The sequence below is a fragment of the Saimiri boliviensis genome, chromosome 10 (genome assembly GCF_048565385.1).
Source record: "Saimiri boliviensis isolate mSaiBol1 chromosome 10, mSaiBol1.pri, whole genome shotgun sequence".
Taxonomy (NCBI): domain Eukaryota; kingdom Metazoa; phylum Chordata; class Mammalia; order Primates; family Cebidae; genus Saimiri; species Saimiri boliviensis.
This window is the reverse complement of record NC_133458.1, coordinates 44827083-44853132: the sequence shown is the minus strand read 5'-3', so window position 1 is coordinate 44853132 and position 26050 is coordinate 44827083. Positions and strand designations below refer to the sequence as shown.

The window sequence follows — 26050 nt, the reverse complement described above, 5'->3', positions numbered from 1 at the left end:
GGGGATATTACTGATGTCCTGAGAGCTAGAAAGGGGGCTCTGGAAGGACAAAATCTCTAATGATGACATATTAAGTTATTTTACTTACCCTCCTAGAGCTATGATATGCAGATTTTCATAGATTTCAGAGTTTATTTCCATTGGAAACCACTCCAAATGCGTAATCAATCAAGTAACGTTGAAAATGACCTTTAAAAGGGGTCTTTTCCCTTAGGATTCCTTTGACCCTGCCCTAAAGGGTGAGTCCAGGTCCTTGAAGAAGTATTTACCGTAACAGCTCTGTAAGAACGGTTTCCTTAGAGCACATTCAGAAATGAAGTCCAGCCATTGCTACAAAGACTATCTCACAAATTGAAAGCCAAATTAGGATACTAGCTGCCTTCAACACAGCAGATTTCTTCTTAGCTCACTGCAGGATTGAGTCTTTTAAACTATACTTTACATGAAGAGCAAGTAAGTTTTCACCAATACTCTACTAAAAACCAGAGCTATACTCTGTATCATATCTCCAAGACAGATTTAAAGACACATTTAAAGGCATTTTTTTTTCATCTCTCATCAACCTTTGATATCATGGATGCACCTGTCAATGAATGACACAGAATAGTTTATAAAAATCCAAGACAATTAATGTTCCTTCAAAACCTTACCATAAACATTACTGGTAAGATTATATGACAGAAAAGTGGTCCTTAGTTACATAAAAGTCAGAATTAAAAAGTATAAAACCAGGCTAAGTCTAAATTTCTGTCTCTTCCTATTTTTGTTTGGTCAAAATGAAAAAAAAAACACTATTAATATTATAAAGTAATACTTGTCCACTAACAAAATATTTAAGCAATGTTGAAAATAAAAAGTCATTATCAATATTTTAGGATATCATTCCAAGCATCTCTCTATGCACATATATACATAAGAACATGCAGTTAAACAATTTTATAAAAATAGCATTATACTAAATATATGCATGTATAGAGTGTTATTAGTAAACACTTTTTTATGCATCTAAAATATCTCTGAAACATGATTTCTGCACATATATAGTATTTCATTCACTGTATGGGTATAACTAAATTGAATCAGATCTATGTTACTGGCATTTTAAATTACTTCCATGTTTTCCATATTTTAAGCAATCTGCAATGATCAGCCTTGATTCATCTTTGCTTACCTTGTCTTATTATCTTCTCCCCAAAAATACCAAGATGTGTAGGATGGCTGAATCTAAGGATATACACATTTAAAATTTATCTATGTATGGCCAAGCTGCCCTCCAGAAACACAATACTGTTCATATTTCTTCTATAAATGCATGAGACTGTTTCCCTTAACCTTGCTATACAATTCTGAGCTTTAAAAATCTCTCCCAATCTGATAGGCAAAAAGGTTTTGAATTTTTTAACTCAAACAGATTCCTTTACTGATTCATGCTTTCATTTTATACAATTTGCATTTATTATTTTTAAATCGCCTGTTGGTAGCATTTAACAATTTTTCCTTTTTTTTACTGATTTATGATAACTTTGGTCAATTAGGAATAGTAACCCTTTATAAGGGTTACTTATGGGGTTATAAAGCAACTTTACAAGTTGTTTTGCAACTATATTTCAGTTTGTAATGTGTTTCCAGCCTAGATTATGAGTATTTTATCCAGTAAATATCTTAAATTTTATGTAACCATATTTACTCTATTTTAAAATTTGATTTCTAACATTTGAGACATCCTTAGAAAGGCCCTTTTCACCTGTAGATTATTAAATGTTCACCCATATTTTTAAGGCTCATACAGTTTTATTTCTTTTTTTTCTTTTTCTTTTTTGAGGTGGAGTTTCACTCTTGTTGCCCAGGCTGGAGCATAATGGCATGATCTCAGCTCACTGCAGCCTCCTCCTTCTGGGTTCAGGTGATTCTCCTGCCTCAGCCTCCGGAGTAGCTGGGATTACAGGCATGTGCCACCACTCCTGGCTAGTTTTGTATTTTTAGTAGAGATGGGGTTTCACCATGTTGGCCAAGTTGGTCTTGAACTCCTGACTTCAGGAGATCCACCCACCTCGGCTTCCCAAAGAGCTAGGAATACGGACACGAGCCACCACACCTGGTCTAGCTTTTTTTCTTACATTCAATCTGGAATGGGTTTTTACATAAGAGGAAGGTAGGAATTCAGTTCTTCCCCACTTCCCTAATATCCATTTTATTTATCTCAACACCACTTATTAAATGGACTATATTTTTAGCTAATAATTTTAAATACACAAATATACTTTTTCTCCCTATATTTCTTTTTAAATAATTAATTCAAGGCTGCAATGATCAGCAGGCTGTGTGCCTTTCTGCCATGGCAGAAGACTATGTATTATGCTGGTAATATGGTTTCACAATCAGAAACTACAAGTGGCCATAAGCTGAAACTGAACATATTGGCTCAGCAGTATGAGAAAGAAAAATACAAGTTGTTATACTTGGCAAGTATTTCACAACTCTGTAAATAAGAATCATTAAACAACCCTATTCATAAGAAAACTCAGCTACTTGGGGTTTTTTCTGTGGAGCGTATGCTTCCTAATGGATCTATACAATGTAGGACTGCCCCAAATTAGACAGCCTACACACACCATACTGAGTTTCCCTTGTGGTTGAGGACACATTTTTCATGCTCAAATAAATTTCCCTTTATGGATTAGGATTCTAAGTACTAAGTCAATCTTTGTGCAAGAGCTTCAACTGAGCCAAAGTCCTATTTTTGAGAAAAGTTTCGGCCCTGACAACAGGCACCTGGAGGCCTTTGTCTAGGAATCAATACCTGTTTGACCCCTGCCTGTTTGTGAAACAAACAAAATAACTGGTGGTGAACATTTGTTCACGTGGAGAAGCGAGCTCTGCTACCTGTCCTTTGGCATCTTAAGCATATGCATATCTATTCAGCAACAGAGAATCTTGGTACGGTTCACACTCATGAAGAGAAATCAACGAGGACTTGGCTGGAAAACAAGCACTCCCAAAGAAGTACCCTAGACCCATAGGTGAGAGGGTCCAGATGTGATATGTTATGGAGAAGTGATTCATTGTCTTGTATATTATTAGGGAACTGGGAGCCCCATCTTAATTATCTCAGCCCTACCTTTTCTGAGCTAAAAGTTAATGTTACAAAGACATTTACATGAAGTACCATTTATGTTTTTGAAAATTGAAGCTCAAGACATTACCTGTCATATTATGTATCTTACCGGGGAGCCTCAGACCTAAAGGTGAGATAAATAGATCATCCCTGCAGTCTAGTACATTTATTCTTCCGTTTGCTTTTCTGGTTACTATGCTTTAAAATATTTTTGTTTCTTTCTATTTCAACATTGTTCGCTTTGTTAGCTCCTTCAGATTACTTTTTGAAGAGAGAATGTAAATGCCAGAAACAGAAGGATTTGGTTATTTTGTTTGCCACGATTTCCCCAGCACCTAGAACAGTGCCTGGCTGTAGTTTGTGGTCAATAAACATGTTGAACAAATAATAAGAAAATGAATGATTAAAGAAATAGACACTGAAATATACATTCTATAAAAATAGAACATACCAGGTGTGTTTATATTGCCCTCATTTAGTTAGCAATCAAAAGAAAGTTTTTGCTTGTAATCTCTTATTCATTCAATAATCTTCATTGCACATCTATCACATGTCAGAATCCCTCTACATACCTGTTGATCTCAAGGGGCTCATAAATCTAACAGGGTAAGCTGAGTGATCAACAGATAGTTCTGACGCAGTATGATGAGAGCAATGATAAGAGATATGTGCAGATACCAGGGAGCTCAAGGAAGGGCAATTGGCCAGCTGAAAATACAGGGAGTTGGGCCAGGAAGCAAGCGACAGTTCCTGAGGGAGGTTGTGGCCCAGGTGAGCCTCTGGGGATGAGCAGAAGATACTCAGAGGGAGAGGCAGGAGAAGTCTGACTCCAGGAGCCACAAGGGCAGGGAAGAGCCAGCAGCAGAGGATGAAGAACTAGAAACTGCTGAATGTGGCTGCAGCATCAAGAGACTGGAAGTGGTGAGGAGTGAGGCAGTAGGGAGGAAGAAGGCTGGCATGCCCTGAGATGCCTGAAATTTATTCTCTCAGCAAGAAGCTTTTGAAAGGGTCTTAAACTGGGGAGTGACATGGCTGGGTATGCTCCTTAGATCAACGACCCTAATGTCTGGGCTAGAGGGAGACAAGGCCTAGGTCGGCAGGACCAGTTATCATAGGTGAGAGTAGATAAGGCCCGGCTATCACACAGTTACAGAAATGCAGAAATGCAAAGGAGAAATATTTTGGAGAAAATTGCCTGTGCACTTAAAAATACATTTTTTAATCCTATAGTTCATTATTACTAGTATTCTCAGATAATTACAAGGGGTTCTTCTTTTGCAAGCTTTCTTTTTATTGCCTACTACAATACACTTAGTTCTAATTTTGTTTTTATCATAATTCTTGATTTACAAGAACCACTAAAGTTGTCATGATAAAATACAGCTATTTCTCTGCCTGCTTAGTAACAATAGCAGACAAGAAAAAGAGTAATGCTGACCTTGCCCAACTGACTTCTGGGAATATACAGACCTAGATAACAAAGTGCATACCGTAGTATTTAAAAAGTTACTTGTAAGGTTTACTTAATCCTATCGCAGCAATGGAAGGAACTTAAAGGACAATATACAGATTTATCCACATATCTACCCCTAAATTAGGATGAAAAAAAAATCATCTCTAAAATACATTCTAGAATGCAACAGAATATAGAAACAACACTTTCAAAAAGAAATTCTCTCTGAGAGACAAAAGAGTATTCTTTTCTGTCCTTTTTCTCTCTTTTCAAAATGATGATAAGATAGTGAGGTGCTATTTCTGCACTATGTTTTACTGCCTATCGCCACCATCTGACTGATGTTACCTTATGCACGATGAGCTCATGAGTGCCATCTGGAAGAGTCCTACCATCTTCTTGCATCAGAGGGACAAAAGAGAAGCCAAACAACTTCTTCTCTCCTTTCTCCTTTGCTGTAAAAAACAAAATTACTTGCTTATTTAAGTGTATCTACGTTCAGGTACATAGTTTGTCAAGAAGTATGATCATTGAGAAACACAACCCATACACAACAGTTCCCACTACACAGTGGAGCACAGCTTTTCTGACAGGCCTTCTATCTAAAGCAGCTACCCTCTAATAACCCTCTTTCTGCCCCCTTATCTGGAACGTATATTTCTTGCCTAATTCTCCTTATGGGAGTTACTATTTGAAATTGTTTTTGAAAAATCTGTGAGTTCCCTGTTTCTTCTTTTTATCTCTACGTACCATTGAGGGCCGGGGTCTTATCTGTTTTATTTTATAGTCTCAAAGACTGAGAGGAGCATAGTTGGTGCTCAAAAAAAAAAAAAAAAATGAATGAACAAGTGAATGAATGAAAGTGAAATGCTTTGTTTTGATTACTATCCATGGAAAAGGAATTTCTAAGTTCTATCCACGGAAAGGGCACCCTGGTCTACGACAGAACTTCTTTCCCTATATCCACATATGTAAGTAAAGTTAAGTCCTATGACAGTTACCTTCTTGTAGTAAGTTAGGCATGTTGAAAGACAATATGAATATTAAACTTATAGTTTAATAAGGGCTTACTACCCTGGAAGCAGGAAATGAGGCGACGAAGTTTTCAGATGCCTAACTAAAAATTACAATAGCTTGAAATGCCAAGGATCACTAGCAATTAATTATTTATAGATAAGGAAATTGAGGTCATAGATGCCAGGATCTCTTAAGTACCATTCCAGTTCTTTCTAGCAAGCTTTTCAATTTTTTTTCCCTCAAAAAAATGGAGAAAGCGTTAACAGAACCTGGTTTGGTGACCTGAGTCTCCCCTTGTCCTTCGATGGGCAGAGAGGAGTTCTTCAGGGCCAGCAGCATGTTAAGGACTGGATAGTTACTCTTTCATGAGTGGAACATTACACTGGAACAGAAAAGTTCAACTTTGGGATGCAGTGAGATCTGAGCTGGAGGAGTGAGGTATGATGATCCTGAAGATCAGACAAGAGGTTTACCAACACAGCATTCACTTATAATTGCTCCAGGCATTTAACCACAGGGAAGTGGAGCCTCACACAAAAAATCATAATTTTGTCTGGTAGTTGCTGGCCCCTAATATGAGGACGTCCCTGAAAATGTGATTATAGCAAAAGACTTTCTTTTAAAATCATTAATTTCAACCCCAAAGAGAAACTGGAAAAAGAATTGATGTTTTTTAAAAAGTCAAGCAAAAATCACACCAAAGATCTCTAGGAAGAGACTTCCACATACATGATAGTACTGGAACTTGAATCTATAGGTCCATTTAAGAAGAACTGACATCTTGACGATATTGAATCTTCCTATGCACGACCATAAGCCTTGTATACTTTATAGCAAAACTTCTCAAAAGGTATGTCTATACCCATTGCTCCCTCTTATCCCCCTCCATCTCATTTTTTAACTCATGTTTATCACCACAGATTCACTAAAGCCACTTGTCAGGTAAAATGAGTTCCATGATGCCAAATCAAATTATTTGTCCTCATCTTATTTGATCTACCACTGGGACCTGACACGTGTGATCAATCCTCTCGAGAAACTGCCTTCACTTAGCTCCTGGATTCTCTTCTTTCTGGATTGGCTTTCAATCTATTAGACAGTTCTTCTTAATGTCATTTAATGCTTCCTTCTCATTCTCCCAGCTCTAAATATGGTGAGTACCCCAGAGACCCTTTGCCATCTAAACTTACTACCTAGGAACCCAATCAGTCTCAGGCTTTAGAAATCATCAAAATTAGTGATGTGTTGGAGCTGGATCATACAGGCCAACAAGAGCTGAGTGAGCACATCTCTCCTGAGTTCTACATTCAATGATGTCATGCTGGAAGCTTGAAATTGCCCACGGTGGTAGAATGTTCTCATTCCCGTTTCCAACCTGGACGTCACTTAACTGCCTACCTGACATCTTGAGTGTCTAACAGACATTTCTGATTTAACATGTCTAAAATGCAATGTTTGAATTTTGTTCCCCAAACAGATTATTCCTGTTGTCTTCCCCACTTAATTAAATGACCAGGCCAACATCTTTGGGTCGGCCCTGACTTCTCTCCTGCTTTCATATCCAATCTGTTAATACTCTGTAAAAAAGAACTGAACCACCATCGAAATGCATAACACTTTAAATCTCTTACTTGGAAGACTAAAAAAAGCTTCCCAACTGGTCTTTCTGTTCCCAACCAGACTACCTATAATCTGTTTTCTGTACAGTAGCCAGACTTATCTTAACTCCAAATCCTCTAGTGGTTCTTTCTAATTCAAAGAAAATGCACAGTCCTCATCATGAAATAAAAGACTATACAAGATCTGGCACCTCTGCTACCTCCCTGGGCTCTTGCGAAGCCTTGAAAATGCCAACCATGTTTCAACCTCAAGCCTTCCGTACGGTCCTCTCTGCCTGAAATATTGTTTCCCCAGACAGAATAGTCTCATGGCTCAGGCCTCCACTTCTTTCAGTTTGTTGCCAACACATGTCCTTCTAAGAGAGGTCTTCCCTGACTGCCCCATGTAAAATAGCAACACAGTACCATCACTTTCTGCTCCTTAGTTGCAATTTAAGTCTTCACTGCACTTCATCACTTGCTACCTGATATATTATGTGCTTAGTTTCCCAGCTACTATCTGTCTTCCCTCTCTGGAATGAAAGCTCTGTGAGAGAAGCGATTTTCTTGTGCTCACTGATGTGTCTCCAGCACCCAGTAAAGTACTTGGCATATAGTGGGTGATCAATACATATTTATTTCATGAATAACTGATGTTTTTGAGTAAATATATGTACACACAGAAATATTTGGAAGTCCACTTTATAAAATGATTACATTGGTTACTTGTAGTTTGTGATATTACCAAGATTTTTTTCCTTCTTCTTTATACTTTGCTGTTTCTTCTGTGATTTAATTATGAAGATTAAAAGAAAAAACCTATAAGCAATTTTTGAAGTACAGGGACAATAAGGCAGAGATCTAACAGATTTTACTGAAAATAGCCTTTATTTCCAAGTTCTGAATTAGAATAATTATCTCCAAATGCTCTTTCTCTCTTTCTGCACTATTTCAACTTGATTTTTCTCTATGTTTTTCTTACCTTAAAGCTCAAAGCTCCTATAAGGCCAAAGTGAGAATTCATAACAAAGATTGATGGAAGAAATAGTATGGCACCATTCCAGGTCATTTATGTTTTTCTACTTCAAGTCCTTTGCATAAACCTTTTCTTGGAATTTGGAGGATTTTTAAGACCCTGATAGCTCTCTCTCTGCATTCAGAAACATCCACAAAAGCATAATTTATGAAGCTCCTTGAGTGAATTCTGAAATATGCCATAGTTCCAGCAACAGATAAAAGTCCTTCTTCTTTGCCTGAACCTTGGATAAATTACAACATCTCTTAGGTGAAGTCACCACAAATCTTTTGGCACGGCCCCCATTCCTTCCAGATTGGAAAGGAGCCTGCTGCTTCTTCAAAAATGGGATTCTCCTGCATCTCTTGTTTGTTATACTGCTCCTGAAGCAAGATTCACCAGAACCTTCTTTGGTTACAGTGTACACTGGCAGTGCTAAGATACCCTCAGGGGCACAGGCAATATCAGAGGATTCCTAGACTTGGGTAGTGGGGAGAGACAGATGGGGCTTGAGAAAGTGGTAATGAGTGAAAAAGAAATGAAGCAGAAACATTAAGAAATGATAACCTTATGGATAGCAAGGCCCATGTGGGTAAACCCTGTAACAGTTCTATGTCTTTGGTTGTTTAAATCTAGAAAATGAGGCCAGGTGCAGTGGCTTATGCCTGTAATCTCAACACTTTGGGAGGCTGAGGCAGGTGGTTCACCTGAGATCAGGAGTTCAAGGCCAGCCTGGCTAACATGGTAAAACCCCATCTCTACTAATATTACAAAAAAAAAAAAAATTAGCTGGACATGATAGCACATGCCTGTAATCCCAGCTACTTGGGAGGCTGAGGCAGGAGAATCGCTTGAGCCTGGGAGGCAGAGGTTGCAGTGAGCTGAGATCATGCTATTGCACTCCAGCCTGGGCAAAAGAGTGAAACTCCGTCTCAAAAATAATAATAATAAAAATTAGCCAGGCGCCTATAGTCCCAGCTACTCAGGAGGTTGAGACAGGAGAATTGATTGAACCTGGGAGGCAGAGGTTGCAGAGAGCTGAGATCGTGCCACTGCACTCTGGCCTGGGTGACAGTGAAACTGTCTCCAAAAAAAAAATCTATAAAATGAGGCAATTACTTCATGTTATATCTAAGTCTTTTTCCAGCTGACACTATTTGATTCTCATCTGAATACTGTCTGAGAGAGTACAGTGAGGCAGATTCACACAAATCGGACATGATCTCAGCTGACCAAAGGCTTTCCCAGTGGCTTAACACGCCACAAAAAGTCCTAGCAGGTTTCCCTGATCTGTGTGAGAGATAGATCAGCTCCTGGAGATACCAGAATGGTTAGGGTTGCCTAAGATCACCAGAAGCAGTTTGGTTTTTAAAGCTGTGCCTCCCCTTTCTGGCTAATCTTTCTAGAATGGGACAAACTGATTTTTACAAAAGTAATCAATTTAAGATCAGCCCACATTTTCATGACAGCTCAGTCAGCAGCCTACTCCAGTACGATAGAGACAGGTAGCCAATGCCACCAAACACTTACTGGAACAATGCCGAAACTCGAAGCGGATGTGTGCGCCCCGGAATTTGTCCACGGGAATGGGAAGTTTCAGCAGTTCAGACCACCTGGGACTGTTGTTATGATAAAGCACAAAGGAGTGGTACTCACTGGCTGGTGGCTCCCCAGAGCCGAAGGAGATAAAATCCTAACAAAGGAAACACACAGGTTAAAGACAGCTTCATTTAAAGGTGTTTTGAAAAAGGCAGAGCAATCACTTTGCTCTATCTGCCTGCCTCCCAAATAGCACTTCCTATGAAATTACCTCGCTGGTCCTTTGCCGTGTCTTTCTGTACTTGCTGCTGCTTAGCGAGGTGTATCTATTTAATTCTGATGTTGGTCTCCAGGGATTTACTGTGCCAAGGGTAGAGCTGGGTGACACGTGGGAGATGGATGATTGCATGCCCCCTTGGAGATCAACTACATGGCAAAGTTCCCAAAGTGCTGTACCGAAAAGCCTGTTTTGTGCCTCAGTGGGTAACTCACTAAGTCCTAGGGCCAAACTTCTTATTTAAATGGGCAACTGTATTTCTCTACGAAGAAGCGGCTCATGAAAAATACTTCTTCCATAAAAACACCTGCTATTCTCACCTCAATTAGTAAGTAGTACCCTAGGCTTCATGCCTATTTTGATCAGAAAGAAAATACATAGGATTAAATAATGAAATGGCTTTAAAAACATGCTGCATTTATCTCAGCACTTTGGGAAGCCAAGGTGGGTGGATCACTTGAGACCAGGAGTTTAAGACCAACCTGGCCAACATGGTGAAACCTTATCTCTACTAAAAATACAAAAATTAGCCAGGCATGGTGGTGCACAGCTGTGAAACCAGTTACTTGAAGGGCTGAGGCACAAGAATCGCTTGAACCCAGAAGCAAAGGTTGCAGTGAGCCGAGAGCTTACCACTGCACTCCAGTCTGGCGACAGAGTAACTCTATCTCAAAAAAAAAAAAAAAAAAAAAGAAAAAGTTGAATTTAAATAATAGCTGCTGTAAGAAAATTATTGACATAATTAATTAAGCAAACTGTAAAAGTTTTTTTGTGTTTTGTTTTGTTTTGTTTTGTTTTGTTTTTTCCTGGCTTGTCTTCAGCATGAAGGCTCTGTGTTTTCCTGCTCTATTTTCTGAAAGGAATATTAGTGAATTTAAAAGAAAAAAGAAAAGAAAACTACACGGGGTGAAGGAGAAAAATAAGACAGAAAATAATGCAAATCAGAAATAACTGATCACTAATCAGAAAATAACTGATCACATTAAAGGTGAAGTAAAAGCAATGATATAGATTTGTTGGACCTAGAAATATCAAGTATTAACATACCTTTAGGGTCTGGCCACTACTGTCTACAATGAACATCGTAACTTCCACATTTCTGGCCACACTCTTCCCTCCTTTCTCAAATTCTCCCCTTTCTATAGTGATATATAAATCATTCCTCATTTCACCTATTAGGAAAGGAAAATTAAAACCGTGTTATATATATTAGGAAATGTAATAAAGTGCTCTATCAAGAAAAACCTTAGTTTATGCAATATACTATTATACATATAAAAATACAAATATATAAAATACAAATATATTTGCATTTTTATAAAAGTGTCCTCACCCTCACTAACAACATCTGAGAATAAAGCCAGCCTCTGCTAGTATGAATTAGCAGTACTGTAATTGTACATCTAGGAGGCAAATACTGGGACTGAGTAGGAAGGTATTGTCAAGTCTCACCATTTTTCAATGTTTCCCTCTTTTTATTTATGAGGTATGATTATAAAATGACAGCCTAGCAGGGGTGGCTCAGAGAAACCAGTCTGATTACTTTATAGTCATAGCAATTTAGGGTAGAAGAAATACTTAAATGCAGTAAAATAATAGGACTGTAAAGAGTACAATTACAATTTAGATCTTTTCCAAAATTCATGGACAAAATGATCTCACTGCTGGAAGAATTCAGATTAGCATTTTATGAACACAGATGTAGAATAATTCAGTCACACAGACAAACTCAGCTTAATATTTCATATCATCAAGCTATAAAGCAAATGAGAAAAACCCTATATTCAAATGGATACATCCTAAGTACATATACACTGTCTATTTTTTCTCTACTGGTGATTTATAAAACTTGAGTTTTAAAAAATCTTACCCCTTTCTTATTATGGCAAGAAAAAAGAGAGAAATTTGGTGCCAATTAGCAAACTTAGGCAAATGTGCTAATAGCATGCCTTTACCTCTCTTAGAAGAATTAAATTAGGGGGAAATAATGAATGCATGGAGAGGTGAGAAATAAGTCAACAAGGCACAACTGGAAAAGGTAAATGGTGAGATGGCAAGGTCGAATTTACTTTTACTTAACATAGGTTTCAAACACTTGAAAAATCAAAAGTAATAGTTTTCTAATAAAAAAGTCTTCCCATAAGAAAGCAATCACTAGAAAGAAAAATAACCATACAACTATGTCTATAATCGGGAGTTTTATAAAACTTCTTGATCAAAGTGTGCACCAGGAAGTACCCTAGTTCCTCAATACCACGGACCATGGGTAAATATCACTGTGCCTGACTGTCTTCCTCCATAAAGACCACCTTTTCACGATGGCATCATTTGCAAATGACCTGGGCTGACAAAAACACAGATGGGCCGTAAAGTAGAAAAACTGAGGAAGTTCTAAAAAGAATTACATCTTAGTCACCCTATACAAAGAGTTTATAAAACATATATTAGTGAAAACAATATACAGGTCTCTGGCTTATGAATTTCTAGTGCTCTTATACAACTCATACAAACCAACTTGGGAAAACCAACCTGGAAAGGCAGTGAACATACAGTCCAGGAGCAAAGCAACATACTTCAACACTTTAAAAAATTTATTTGTATGCTTTTAAAGTTTTCTGTTTTAACTATTTCCTTTTTTATTAATTTTTAGAGAACGGCCCAGTACATTTTATGTTTAGTAGACTTTCTATAGCCCATTTCACTTTATTACTATATGTATTTTTTACTACCACCTTTAGTGTTATTTATTTTAGCAATTCTGTTATAGAATCAACAGCAAATCCCCAAAACTTGTCCTCTGAATCAACCAACTACAAACAAAAAATAGGTCTGGTACACACAACAGTCTACACATGCTGGTTTAACAAAGGTTTGGGAGGAAATAGTTGACAATAGTGTTTCCACTAACAGGTTTGGCAGGTGAAGAAACAACACTCAAATCAAGATACTTTAGAGCAAAATATATTGCCTAAAGTCAGCAGAATTCTTTGCTTCTTGGAGTAAGTGACACATAATAAGTAGCTCTGCTTACAAATAGACTATAAAACGTACATTTGAGTAATGGGAAGTATAGCTACAGAGGTTTTTGCCTCAGGAATTTCTCATAATGAGTAATGAGCTTGTCCAAACCACACAGGGATTAACCATCCTGCAAAATGAAGAGGAAGTGTTTCTTGGGAGGGTGCTTTCCACTGTTATCTGTTGGAAAGACATGGCCCCTCAGACTCCAGCCAAGGCAAGAGGTGATAAGGGAGGTTTGCAAGGTAACCTGTTTCCCTGTGTTTATTAATAGAAAAATAAGTAAAATATATAGCATGTCGAGTGATAATAGGTGCTGCGGATAAAAGTGAGAAGGAGGATGGTGAATACTCAGAATTTCAACAGGGTAATAAGAGAAAGCCTCATGAGAAGATAAGCACCCTGAGTAGGCGGCAGTGTGTTTGACAAAGGATAAGGTTACAAAGGGCGTTAGCTTCCCAGGCCAATCCCCAAGGCCTGTTTAGCTCATAACGTAGCTATATTCTCCTATCTCTCCCTTACAAACAAGATTCTGAATTCAAATACACGAAAGGCTATAGGTTCACAGGACAATCAGAATAAGGAGATACAAGTTCTAGTCTTTCTCTGCTACTGCATGTGACATCAGTCTCTAAGGGCATGAGAAACCTCCGGGTCTCAGGTTTTTGTTATTAAAATGGGAATAGGGTAAAGGTGGGGACAGGAGAGTTGGAAGGAGAGACAACACTACTTTGTTATATTAGGCTGTTTCTGTGACTTACAAAAGAACCTCCTGAATATAACACATTGACAAATTCAAACCCCTTATACATATGCTTTAATTTTCTATTCTTTAGCTGTCATTATCCCCGTAACCCCCGTTATCGCTTGCAAATCTTTTAGACTAAAACCAGATTTCTTTGAAAAGAGAAAACACGACAAGAAGAACATTTCTTCTGGATGACATTCTCCATGTGCCTCTCCCCAGGAATTTTACAGCTTGCTATGTTCCAATATTGCAAGGTGCCACATTTTGCCAAAATATGCAGAAGGATCAAGTTGAAACAAGTGCTAATTAAAATCAGTACACTTGAGGTTGACTCTGGAGAAAACTCATGAGTCCAAATGGTGTTAAGAAAGCATCTTGGGTAATTAAGAGAGAAACCATCAAATGAGTATGAAATGGAGTCACAGCACCCGTGTGAAAAGCTATTTCCCTGACAATGTTTATTAACACCTCGTAGTTCTCAAATTTATTACTCTGAAAATTTGATGTGCACCAAACTTTATTCTCTTTAGCAGGCCTGCTGGCTACGAAAACTTTGCATATATAAAGGCCTTTCAGAACACCACAAGATAAAGATAAGGCCACATAAGTGGGAACAAATTTAAGACTTCAGTGACTGCAGTCAAATGGGTCCATTAAGAGCTTGACCTGGACAGGCAAGAGGTTTCCATCAGCAGCTGAAAACTGTGATCCTTGTTTCTGTCTTATGAATGCCTTGGATAAAGGCATAGAGTGCATGATCACCACAGCATGTAAACTACATACACAGTTCTAGTGGCTTTATGTATGCTTTATCTATCATCTGCCTATCCATCCATCCATGATATTAGTTAAGAGTTATGGAACCAAATGAAATTTCCTGTCTGTTAGCTTAAAAAAATATGTAAATGACTTGGGTTTTTTGTGAACTTATTGTTGATGCTGCTGCTAATGATGCTGCCAGGAGCATCAGTCCTAGTAGCAACAGTAGCAGCAGTACACTTGATTGAGTATCTACTCCTTTGCAAAATGCTAGAAGTAGAACATCATTAAATCATCACATCGAGTTTATAAAAAAGGCACTAACATTTATTTCCATTTTGCAGATGAGGAAATTAAAATGTACGGATGAAGAAAGGTGCCCAAGATACTATCAGTGACCCCACTTTACCTATGAGAACCTGTAATTCCATGCAGGGAGAATGGCCTTCAAATAAGCTACTGCAATTCAGCCTTTGTTTGGAGAAGTGACTTGAGCAAGGAAGGTTGTAGTCCTATGTTGCTTTGCATTTGTCAGACCAGTTTTGAAACAGTGATTGCAGTTCTAGGGACCATCTTTACAAGACAGAAACAGACACAAATGGTATCATCTAGACCGTAAACAATTTTAAGAAATGACTCGGGACCCATCACAAGAAGGAAGAGGTAGATGATAGATGTAACTGAATTTTAAAATGTTGAAGTTCCAAGCAGAAAGGTAAACTGGTCCAACGTAAGTCATTCTGAGAGATGATGTGATGATGTGTTCTTGGTCAATATAAATATTCAAGTATGAGCCTGAAAACCACCTCTAGGAACCATGAACAGGAATGCATGTACTAGACACACGGCTGGACTGTGTAGCCCCTCATGTGTGTGACAGACAGATTTATACCCCCTCCCCAAAGCGGCCTAGGTCCCAATCTCTGGAACCTTTGAATATGTTACCTTGTAGACATGATTAAATTAATGATCTTGAGATAGGGAGATTTTCTTGGATTACCAGGGTGGGTCCAATATAATCACAAGCATCCTTAAAAAAGGAAAGGGGAAGGATCAGAATTAAAGAAAGGAACACAGAGGCTGGAGGCTGGAATGACCTGGTTCATGAGCCAAGGATTGCAAACAGCTTCCACGGAGTGGAAAAGGCAAGGAAACATTCTCCCCTGGAGGCGTGAGAAGAAATGCAGCCCTGATAACACTTTGATTTCAGTTCAGTGAGACAAGCTCATCCTCTGACTTCCAGAACTGTAGTATGATAAATGTACGTTGTTTGGAGCCACCTGGTTACAGCACCCACAGGAAACTAACACAGTGTGTCTACCACACCCAAGCTGCTGTCACTTCATGACATCTTCAAGGAGGAGGAAGGAATGGGAGCAGGACTCACAAGTAACTGGAGACTGAAGCACAGCACAGACAGGGAAAATGTATGCATAGGCTGAAAAATTAACTAATATTATATTTTCAATTTCTCACACAAGATACACTTGAGTAAAACCCATCAGGTTTTCTCTATTTTCTGTCTGTCATTCTCATTTTTGTTTTTAAAAGAGTACTAGGAGATATTGGGCTCTTTTGGGAAGTAGCTTTTTATGTTTTGCTGTGAGTTAAGCAAGCAATGGCACATGATACAACACCCACAATGGGCTCTCCAGACAGGTTGGCAGAGGCAAGAGCAGGGATTAACTGTGGTTCCCTGTTGCCATCCCACTCTGGGACAATGCATGGAGATCTGGCAGCCCACTGCGGCAGGTCCTATACTCTTAGGGCAATGAGGACTATAAGCTTCATAATTTGGAAGGTACCAGCCCCTCCCTCTGTCTGATCTAGGGCTGGGATATAACTTCAGGGTGACACATTAGAATCTCAGCTTCCATCTCTGTTCAGTCACTGTGGCATTCATTGGATGAAAGACCACTATCTCCTTGCACATGAGGGTTCAGGTCTAAGCTAAGTGGTGTGGAGGTACAGTGACTAGGGCTGAAGGGTGGTAAGCTTTGGTAAGATTTAGGATATATACAGATACGTGTGTGTGTGTGTGTGTGTGTGTGTGTGTGTGTACATATGTATATTTTGATATAGAGTCTCACTCTGTCTCCCAGGCTGGAGGGCAGTGGCATGATCTTGGCTCACTGTAGCCTGAACCTGCTGAGCTTAAGCAATTCTCCCGCCTCAGCCTCCTGAGTAGCTGGGACTGCCGGCATATGCCACCATGTTTGGCTAATTTTTGGAATTTTTGGAGAGAGGGTTTTGCCATGTTGCCCAGGCTGGTCTTGAACAACTGAGGTCAAGCAATCCACCCTCCTTGGCCTCCCAAAGTGCTGGGATTACAGGCATGCGCCACCATGGCCAGCAAGATTTAGGATACATATTTTGAGGAACATCAAATCTTACTAGCACATGTCTACTTTCTCCAAAAGAAGGCTTACTCCTGTTTCAATTCCATCTGTTGATGTGTATTTCTGTATCAGTATATAGTAAAGAATAATATTTACATTTAAAATAATAAAATTGCTTACTTCTTTTATTTATTTATTTGTGTGTTTTTATTTTATTTTACATTCTGGAATAGATGTACAGAACGTGCAGGTTCGATACATAGGTATAAACGTGCCATGGTGGCTTGCTGCACCTATCAACCTGTCATCTAGGTTTTAAGCCCTGCATGCATTAGGTATTTGTCCTAGTACTGTCCCTCCCCTTTCCTCCCACCCCCAACAGGCCCAGGTATGTGATGTTCCCCTCCCTGTACCCATGTGTTCTCATTGTTCAACTCCCATTTAGGAGTGAGAACATGTGGTGTTCGGTTTTCTGTTCCTGTGTTAGTTTGCTAAGAATGATGGATTGCTAAGAAGGTTGACCTCATCCATGTCCCTGCAAAGAACATGAACTCATTCTTTTCTATGGCTGCAGAATATTCCATGGTGTATATGTGCTACATTTTCTTTATCCAGCCTATCATTGATGGGCATTTAGGTTGGTTCTAAGTCTTTGCTATTGTGAACAGTGCCACAATAAACATACCTGTGCATGTGTCTTTACACTCCCACCAACAGTGTAAAAGTGTTCCTATTTTTCCACAGCCTCACCAGCATCTGTTGTTTCCTGACTTATTAATAATCACTATTCTAAATGGTGTGAGATGGTATCTCTTTGTAGTTTTGATTTGCATTTCTCTAATGAACAGTGATGATGAGCTTTTCTTCCTAAGTTTGTTGGCTGCATAAATACCTTCTTTTGAAAAGTGTCTGTTCGTATCCTTCAAAATTGCTTACTTTCTTAAACATGAGACAAACATCTCTATAAAATTCGTCTTACTCCAGTCTGTAAATCGTTATTTAGTCAACTGTGACCAAATAGAAATTTGACTTATTTGAACTATGGCCTAAGGATCAAAGACAAAGGAGGATTCATTTGAATAATGCTTATAAAATAAACTTAAATAAATCTTGAGATTACTATTAAAACTGGCCCCCAAATCTCAACCCTATCACTCCAATATTTTCACTTAAATCTTTTTTGGGGACGGGCATGGTGGCCCATACCTGTAATCGCAGCACTTTGGGAAGCTGAGGCAGGAGAATTGCTTGATTCCAGGAGTTCAAGACCAGCCTGGGCAACATAGGGAGACCTCCTATCTCCAAATAATAATAAATTAGCTGCGTGTGTTGGCACACATGCTGTGGTCCCAGTTACTTAAGAGGCTAAGGAAGGAGGATCACCTGAGCCCAGAAGGTTGGGACTACAGTGAGCCATGATACACTTCTGCACTTCAGCCTGGGTAACAGAGGGATACTCTGTCTCAGAAAAAAAAAGAAACTTTTTGGAGTTAGGAGCTTCAAAGACCTATTAAAAGTGAATGCACCAAAATGCATAAATGATGGGATCTCTAACAAAGAGTGACAGTTTAACCAATTGATATGTGGGAACAAGTCTCTAAGGAAACAGGGTACAAGCATGACAGCTTAAGTAGTGAGATCATGATGGAGGCAAAAAAAAAAAAATTTCCTGGAAAGAATCACAGAGCAAAAAGTGGACATTTGGGGTGCAGGGAGGACAGTCGGATCTTCCATGACATTCCTGACACATCGGCCAGCTTTGCTTCAGAATGTCTGATGGATGGACACTTACACCTTCCCAATACTTAGCAACAGCCCAGGCTCTGCTTTGCATAGGGTCTGTTAAGATATTTAGAGCTGGGCTGTCCAGCAAGGCAACCTGCTGCCACATGTGGCAATGGAGCACTTAAAATGTGACTTGCTGAAAAGAGAGATGCTGTACATGTCTGATACTCACCAGCTTTCAAAGACTGAGATTGAAAACAGACTGTAAAATAACTCAGCAGTAGTTTTTTATATGGATCACCTATTAAAATGATAATATTTTTGATGTTTTGGGTTAAATAACATATATGGTTAAAATGAATTTCACCTCTTTTATTCTCACTTTTTAAAAGTGGCTACCAGAAGATTTTAAATTACCTTTGTGGGTCAAATGATGTTCCTTTTGGAAAGCACTGATTTAAATAATTTGCTGCTCTCCCTCCCTTTCATGGCCCAGACCATGGAATTCCCTCAATCGGAGTTATTTGGCTTGGAGGTGGCAGGGACAGAGCTTCGCAGAAAATGTTGTTTCCTAGTTGGAAGTCTGATACCCTAAGAAATAAAGTGCTGCATGACAGACCCTTCACCAAGGAAGAGTCCAGAGAACTTCACGACGACTCAGAAGCACATGGGCAGGTCACCTCTTCACACTAGGAAACCTGTCTGCTCAATAGTGAGACAAGTGGGGAATTTCTGTGCCTGTGTTTTTCCCATTTCAAAAAGTCTGGCATTGATTGCATTCTGTGATTGCAAAGAGTTTTGTGTATCTTCTTGTCCTTGTCAGGATCACAGGTAATTCACTCTGCAGAGGCAGTGACTGCATCCATAAACTTGGTCCTGTTAGCATAAACGTGTGCCTCACTAATTTTGACCCCTATCAGAATGCTAAAGATGCAAATTAACTCAAGGACACATCTAGACAATGAAAAGGACACATCTAGACAAAAAAATTATGCTTGCAGACTGTCAGTGTAACACTGGGATCAGAAATATTGTTCATATTCATTTTCTCATGGAAGAATTCAGCTCAAGTTTTCATTAGAACCACTGGTGAGAACGAATTGACAAGTCTGAAAATAACAAAGGAAAACAAAACCATGACTGCCATGTTTCCCAGCATAAAAAATCCAGTGAGTTTTAAAGTAGCTTTTAGTTGTTTAAGGAAATACATACATCTCTCCCTTTTCTTTCTAATATGGAAGATTAAAAAGCCAGAGGACGAAAAGGAGAAAAGAAAGAGAAGAAAGTGCTTTTAAAAACTCCCTTTTGTACCCTCCTCCACTACAGACACATGTCTGAAAGAACAATTTTCCTGGACAGTGTAAACATGACATTGCAAGGTGGTACCGGCAAGGGACAGAAGTGAGCCTTATTCCACAGAAAGTTCATGTCCCTCATTAAAGCCAGACAAAAGCTATGTGAGCACAGCAGATCCCAGACAATTCATCAGCCAGTGAAGTGTCATCTTGCTTTATATTTTTCCATTTCTCAGTGATATTGCCCAGAGACCAAGCTGAATAATTCTTCTAGCAGCTGGCTGTATTCTGCTCTAAACTATTTTTTTTTCTTTAATATTAGATTTGCCCATCGATTTACTTCCCAGTGGGATGAATTTTTTTATTTGTTGAAAAGGAAATACCAGTTATTTATAGCAACTAAAGGAAATAATGAATGGTTGCAAGAGCCAAAGAATATCATGCCACCAAGTAAACAGTTCTATAAACAGTCATTTTTGACAACAGTATCATGAGATGCTCAGGCTGACTGGGTCCCTAAGTTAGGTCAGGTCATCTCAGGAAAACTTACAGGATTCATAACTAAAAAACTCATTTCTTGATTTGTAAAACAAGAATAGGACATGTCAAAAAAATTTGAAATGTAAGCCACAATAACCTGTGTAGCTGAGTCCTATTCTGAGGGAAGATTAAGAGGCATAAAGAGAAAATAGGAGGAGGAAGGAAGCAGAATTGGGGGAGGAGAAAGAGGAGGAGGAAAGAGGATGGAGGAGGGAGAAAAGAAGGTAAGAAAGAAGAAAAAGAAAGAAAGATTAAGTTCAAGACAGGAAAAGAGAAAGAAAATAAGAGGTCCAGACACACACAAAGAAATAGGCACAAACGGAACCAAGGCTTGTTGAAGATAACCCCACCTGGTCATAGCCCTCTGTTCCTAGGGATGGTGTGAAATTTCTAGAACTCCAGCAACTTTGATTCATTACTAAATGACAATTAGACTTTTTTTTAGCTTTTAAACTTCTAAAGTTTTTAGAAGGCTATCCTCTCATAAAATTGTGACTTTTACAGAATTTTTAGAAATTAAAATTTTTAGAGCATAAAAATTTCTTTTTCTTTTCTTTTCTTTTTTTTTTTTTTTTAACATGGAGTTTCACTCTTGTTATCCAGGCTGGAGTGTCATAATCTTGGCTCACTGCAAACTCCACTTCCCAGATTCAAGCGATTCTCCTGCCTCGGCTCTAAATCCAGAGTAGCTGGGATTACAGGTGCGCACCACACACCTGGCTAATTTTTTGTATTTTTAGTAGAGACAGGGTTTCACCAGGCTGGTCTTGAATTCCTGACCTCAGGTGATCCACCCGCCTTGGCCTCCCAAAGTACGTACTGGGATTACAAACATGAGCCACTGCACCAGGCCAGAAATTTCCTCTTAACATTGCAGGTAGGGGGCGCTGTGGCTCAAGCTGATCATCCCAGCATTTTGGAAGGCTAAAGCAGGAGCACAGCCTGAGCCCAGGGATTTGAGACCAGCCTGAGCAACATAGGGAGACCTCATCTTTACAAAAAAAAAATTTTTTTTTAAATTAGCCAGGTGTGGTGGTGTGTGCTTGAATTTCCAGCTACTCAGGAGGCTGAGGTGGGAGGATCATTTGAGCTCAGGAGTTTGAGACTGCAGTGAGCAATGATTGCACCACCACACGCCAACTTGGACAACAGAGTGAGAACTCATCTCTAAAAATAAAAACACAAAGAAACAAAGAAACAAAGGAAACATCAGAGGTACAGCCATGTTGACTATGACTGCATAGTTTTTCACTATTAGAGCAGGTACTTGCTAGTAGCGCAGTGGAGAACAAAGAGACTTGGGAGATGTGGGCCTTGAATTGGTAGCATTGAAGACCCTGCTCAGGTGTTACCTCCCCAGGAAATCTCAGCAAGACTCCTTCAACAAGATTCTATACCTCCTCTGTGCTCTCCATGCCCGCTTCTCTAACCCCTTTCAGATTACAGCCTGTCTCTGCCTGTGGACTGTAATCCCCCTCAAGGCATGAACAGGTCTTACTCTCACCATCTGCACTGCTAACACCTTGCTGGATCACGCCATGATCACCACTCACCTGGATTCGTTTAAAAAGCCTCCAAACTGGTGTCCCTGTTTCTCTGCTGCCCTCCCACATTCCCTCCAGGTATAATCTACACAGCAACCACAGTGATCCTGAGGCAATGGAAAGCAGTGGCGCACCTCTGCTCCAAACTCTCTAGCTGCTTCCTTCCTCATTCTGAGTAAGAGCCAAAGTGTTGAGTGTGACCTACAAGGTCCCACATGACTTCCCTCTTCGAATCCCTATTCCCATCCCCAGTACTGTATTTTGACCAAGTTGGCCTCCTGTTCTTTCTCAAACAAGCCAGGCTTCTACAGCCGCAGGACCGTGCCCTTATTGTTGCTCTGCCTGGAATGCTCATATCTGCACAGCTTTCTCACGTCTCTTAGGTCTCTACCCTATGACTTTCTCACCTAAATTTCTTACCTACCTAAAATCTCCCTCTTTCCACCCACTACCACCTAAGACATCCCCTAGCCCTTTACCTACACTGGTTTTCGCCTTAGCATTCATCATCTTTGAACATACATGTTTTACTTACACATTTATTATAATTTTCCCTACTACAAAGTGCTAAGAGTTTTTCTGTTGTGTTCAGTATTATATCCCCAGGATCTGGAAGAATACCTCTGAACACAGAAAGTGCTAAATATTTATTTGTAGGATGAATGAACTCATCTTTTAACTTTTGGCCCCTGACACAAAATGTCGATTGACAATCAATGCTTATCACTGACTAAATCAATTTTTGCTAAATATACATCCTTCCTCATCAGCAAATATACGATTCTTGCCCAATTCATAGGTTGTAGATGAACACATTCAAAAAACCCTAAATATCCATAAGCATGAAAAGGGGTGTGGTTTTAAAAATTTATTTTAGGGGAGAGATTAGGACTGACCCACTCCCAGATGCATCAGTTTCAATAAATTTGCTATTCATTTCACAGCGTAAATCTCCTTGACCCACATCTTTTCCACTTGTGGAGAATCTTTTTTGGGATGCTAATATAGATCTAAATCATTGACATAAATAGATCTAGAAAAGGTGTAGAAGTACACATAATATTTGCATATGGTTGCTTATTTACATATGGCTAACTAGTGTTCAATAAGCTTTAATCAAAATTTAGGATATCCCCTAAGCAACTTCACCAACATTTTCCATCAAAGGGTAAATATTTCTGGACACTATCTTAGTTTTCTTCTGATCATAATGAAACGTAGCCATGGCCCCCACAAGTTAACCACTTTAGTATAATCAGAATGTAAAGATATGTTTGAGCTTCAAATCACTGACAAGAAAATTTATACAAAAGGAAACATGGAGAAATTAAACTAAAAACGATATTTCAGAAAAAATTTTGCTCATTTACAGTCACATACCTCATTTTATTTTTCAGCATGGCCCATGAGAATGCTTCAAAGCCGGCAATTTGAAAAATTTATCAAACATCATAAACAGATAGTATACCCATATTTCATCATGTTGGTACGTCCCAAGACACCTACCAGGCATAATAATATTTGAAAATCCCAGCTTCCTCGTTATGGATACTCCATGAGAAAATACGGATGAATATTCTCTTCTGATTTGTTCAATGTCTCCGTGCAATAGCTGTAAGGAAACTGCTAAACCTAAAACAAATGAGACATACCCAAGTTAAAAACAGAACAGAAATAGCATAAATAGAAACTGATGAGCTAAAGCAAGCCCAAATTTAGAGTTATCATGGTTTAAACCAAGGGTTAATATTCTGACAAAATCGACACAATCTACATGAATCATATCTGAATAACACTTTTCCAACTTCAGCTTCTGAGTTTCCCATTCATAAGGAGGTTCATAGGAAGTGGAGAAAATGAGCAGAACTCTAAGAGGAAGGCTGGCTTTGAACCCCCAAATCTCTCCTCTAGCCCCAATCTGGTGGAGCACATCCCTGTACCAACACTCATTCCAGCGACAGATGACGGTCACCCGGCCCTAAAATTACTGACATCAAAACTGGAGGGTTTTTTTTTTAAAAAAAAAATGAAAACCACTCTATAAGACCTATGAATGGTTGCTTATAAAATATCAAAAGCATAAACATAAATCTGAAGACATATTAATTTAAGGATTTGAAGGATCTTGATAGAGATTTTTTCAAAACATAATAAAGTTGATAACGAAACCAGGATTATATTAATAATATATACAGTAGAAATTAATGATGACATTATTTTCTAGTGAGGAGAATTTAACAGGATACAGGACACTTTGACAAACAAAAGGGAATTTAGTCAGTAAAGTAGAGAAAATTATTATTTTTACTCCAATCATAGTGACACATTACCATAGTGGGATACACAAAAGATGCATAACACTTTTTATCATATATTATTTTCTCAATTTCCAGGCAAGAAGTAAAAAGAAAATTAATGTCATATCATTGTGATGTTGTCTGTATACATATTCCAAAGACAGTCCTTCCCTTTCAACTTTTTAATTCCTTCTTCCTTTATCTTCCTATGTTTCAATATTTTAAGATACTCAATTTATTTCATTAATTTCTTATTTCCATGGGTTTTGGGGAAACAGGTGGTATTAGGTTACACGAGTAAGTTCTATATTGGTGATTTGTGAGATTCTGGTACACTTACCACCTGAGTAGTATACCATGAGCCCAATTTGTACTCTTTTATCCCTCACTCCACTCCCACCCTTCCCCCTGTGTGTGTGGGTGTGTGCTTTTTTTTTTTTTCTTTTTTCTTTTTGTGTGAGATGGAGTCTCAGTGTGTTGCCAGGCTGGAGTGCAGTGATGCAATCTCAGCTCACTGCAACCTCTGCTTCCCGGGTTCAAGCGAGTCTCCTGCCTCAGCCTCCTAAGTTGCTGGGACTACAGGCACATGCCACCACACCCAGTTAATCTGTATTTTTAGTAGAGATGAGTATCACCATGTTGCCTAGGATGGTCTCGATCTCCTGACCTCCTGATCCGCCTGCCTCAGCCTCCCAAAGTCCTGGAATTACAGGTGTGAGTCACCATACCCGGCTTCTATGTGATAAAATAAGGACAAAAATATCTCCCATCTGTATTTACTATATTAGTAACAGAAAATGAAACCAGTGAAATGTGACTTAGTTTCAAAAACATTCAGTCATCATTAACCTAAAGTCGATTTAAAGATAAATTTGCAGAGTGGAGTCAAGAAGATGATAAATCTGCATCATTAGATTTAGATCCTCTATCTACATCATTACTTATCTCCACCTTTCTCTCAATAATGCACAGATCACACGTTATAATTCCCAATAACGACTTAGAGTATTATAATGCTGTATAAGAACAAAGGTGAGAGAATGAGATCATGCTGTGATGAAAAAAAAATGCAAAGATTATTTGTCAGAAATCTAGAGGAAGAGCTTCCCTTTTACTCTCTTTCAATAATAGAGCAAACAAACAATAACAATTAAAGGAGCATTTGGTTTGTTGGTTTGCTTGTTTTTCAATAGAGTGGTTAAAATATCAGGAAAATTTGTAAACAAAAAATAAAAAAAGAAGGAAAGAGAAAAGAAAAGGCTTTAGGCTCAGAGAGAAACTGCAGCCTCTCCTGAGGCCCCAATCAGAGCTAGATGAGGGGCAATAAGGAGAAAGAAAAGAGAAAGAGGACAGGGATATGACGACATGATCGTGTCCTCACACTTTCCAGTCTGTGCACTAACAGAATGTCTCCAAGAGCTGTCGTGAGAATTACATTAAGTCTGGCACATCCTGAGAACTTCAAATCTGCATCCCAGTTTAACCTAACTACCCCTTCTCTCGCTCCAGCCCCACCCCATTCAGTTTGAGTGAGGTGACTGACGACGATAAAATGGAGAGTCTGTCTTTCCATGGCCATGTGAATTGAAAAAGGGGAGAATAAGCCATCTGGATGATTTGATGGAGACAACTATTATCAGTGAAGCTTTCAGACACTTTATGTGATACTACTGGAACCTTTTAAAACCTAGACGCAGGAGAACGAAGACAAATGAACATGTGTTATGATCCATCTGTCCCAGCTGCTATTTCTTCCTGACTCACACTCTAC

General features: G+C 38.9%; 1 protein-coding gene across 3 annotated transcripts in view; it reads right to left on the bottom strand.

Annotated features, from left to right (window-relative positions):
* The window catches only part of DOCK4 (dedicator of cytokinesis 4), a 480387-nt gene that overhangs the window by 162790 nt on the left and 291547 nt on the right, over positions 1 to 26050 (bottom strand). For all 3 annotated transcript variants that reach the window (XM_010344060.3, XM_010344067.3, XM_003921080.4), the window contains exons 13-16: positions 23489 to 23614; positions 11062 to 11186; positions 9729 to 9891; positions 4917 to 5023 (exon numbers count right to left, since the gene is read on the bottom strand). In XM_010344060.3, coding sequence (XP_010342362.3) covers positions 4917 to 5023; positions 9729 to 9891; positions 11062 to 11186; positions 23489 to 23614 — 521 coding nt within the window. The remainder of the gene's footprint in view (positions 1 to 4916; positions 5024 to 9728; positions 9892 to 11061; positions 11187 to 23488; positions 23615 to 26050) is intronic.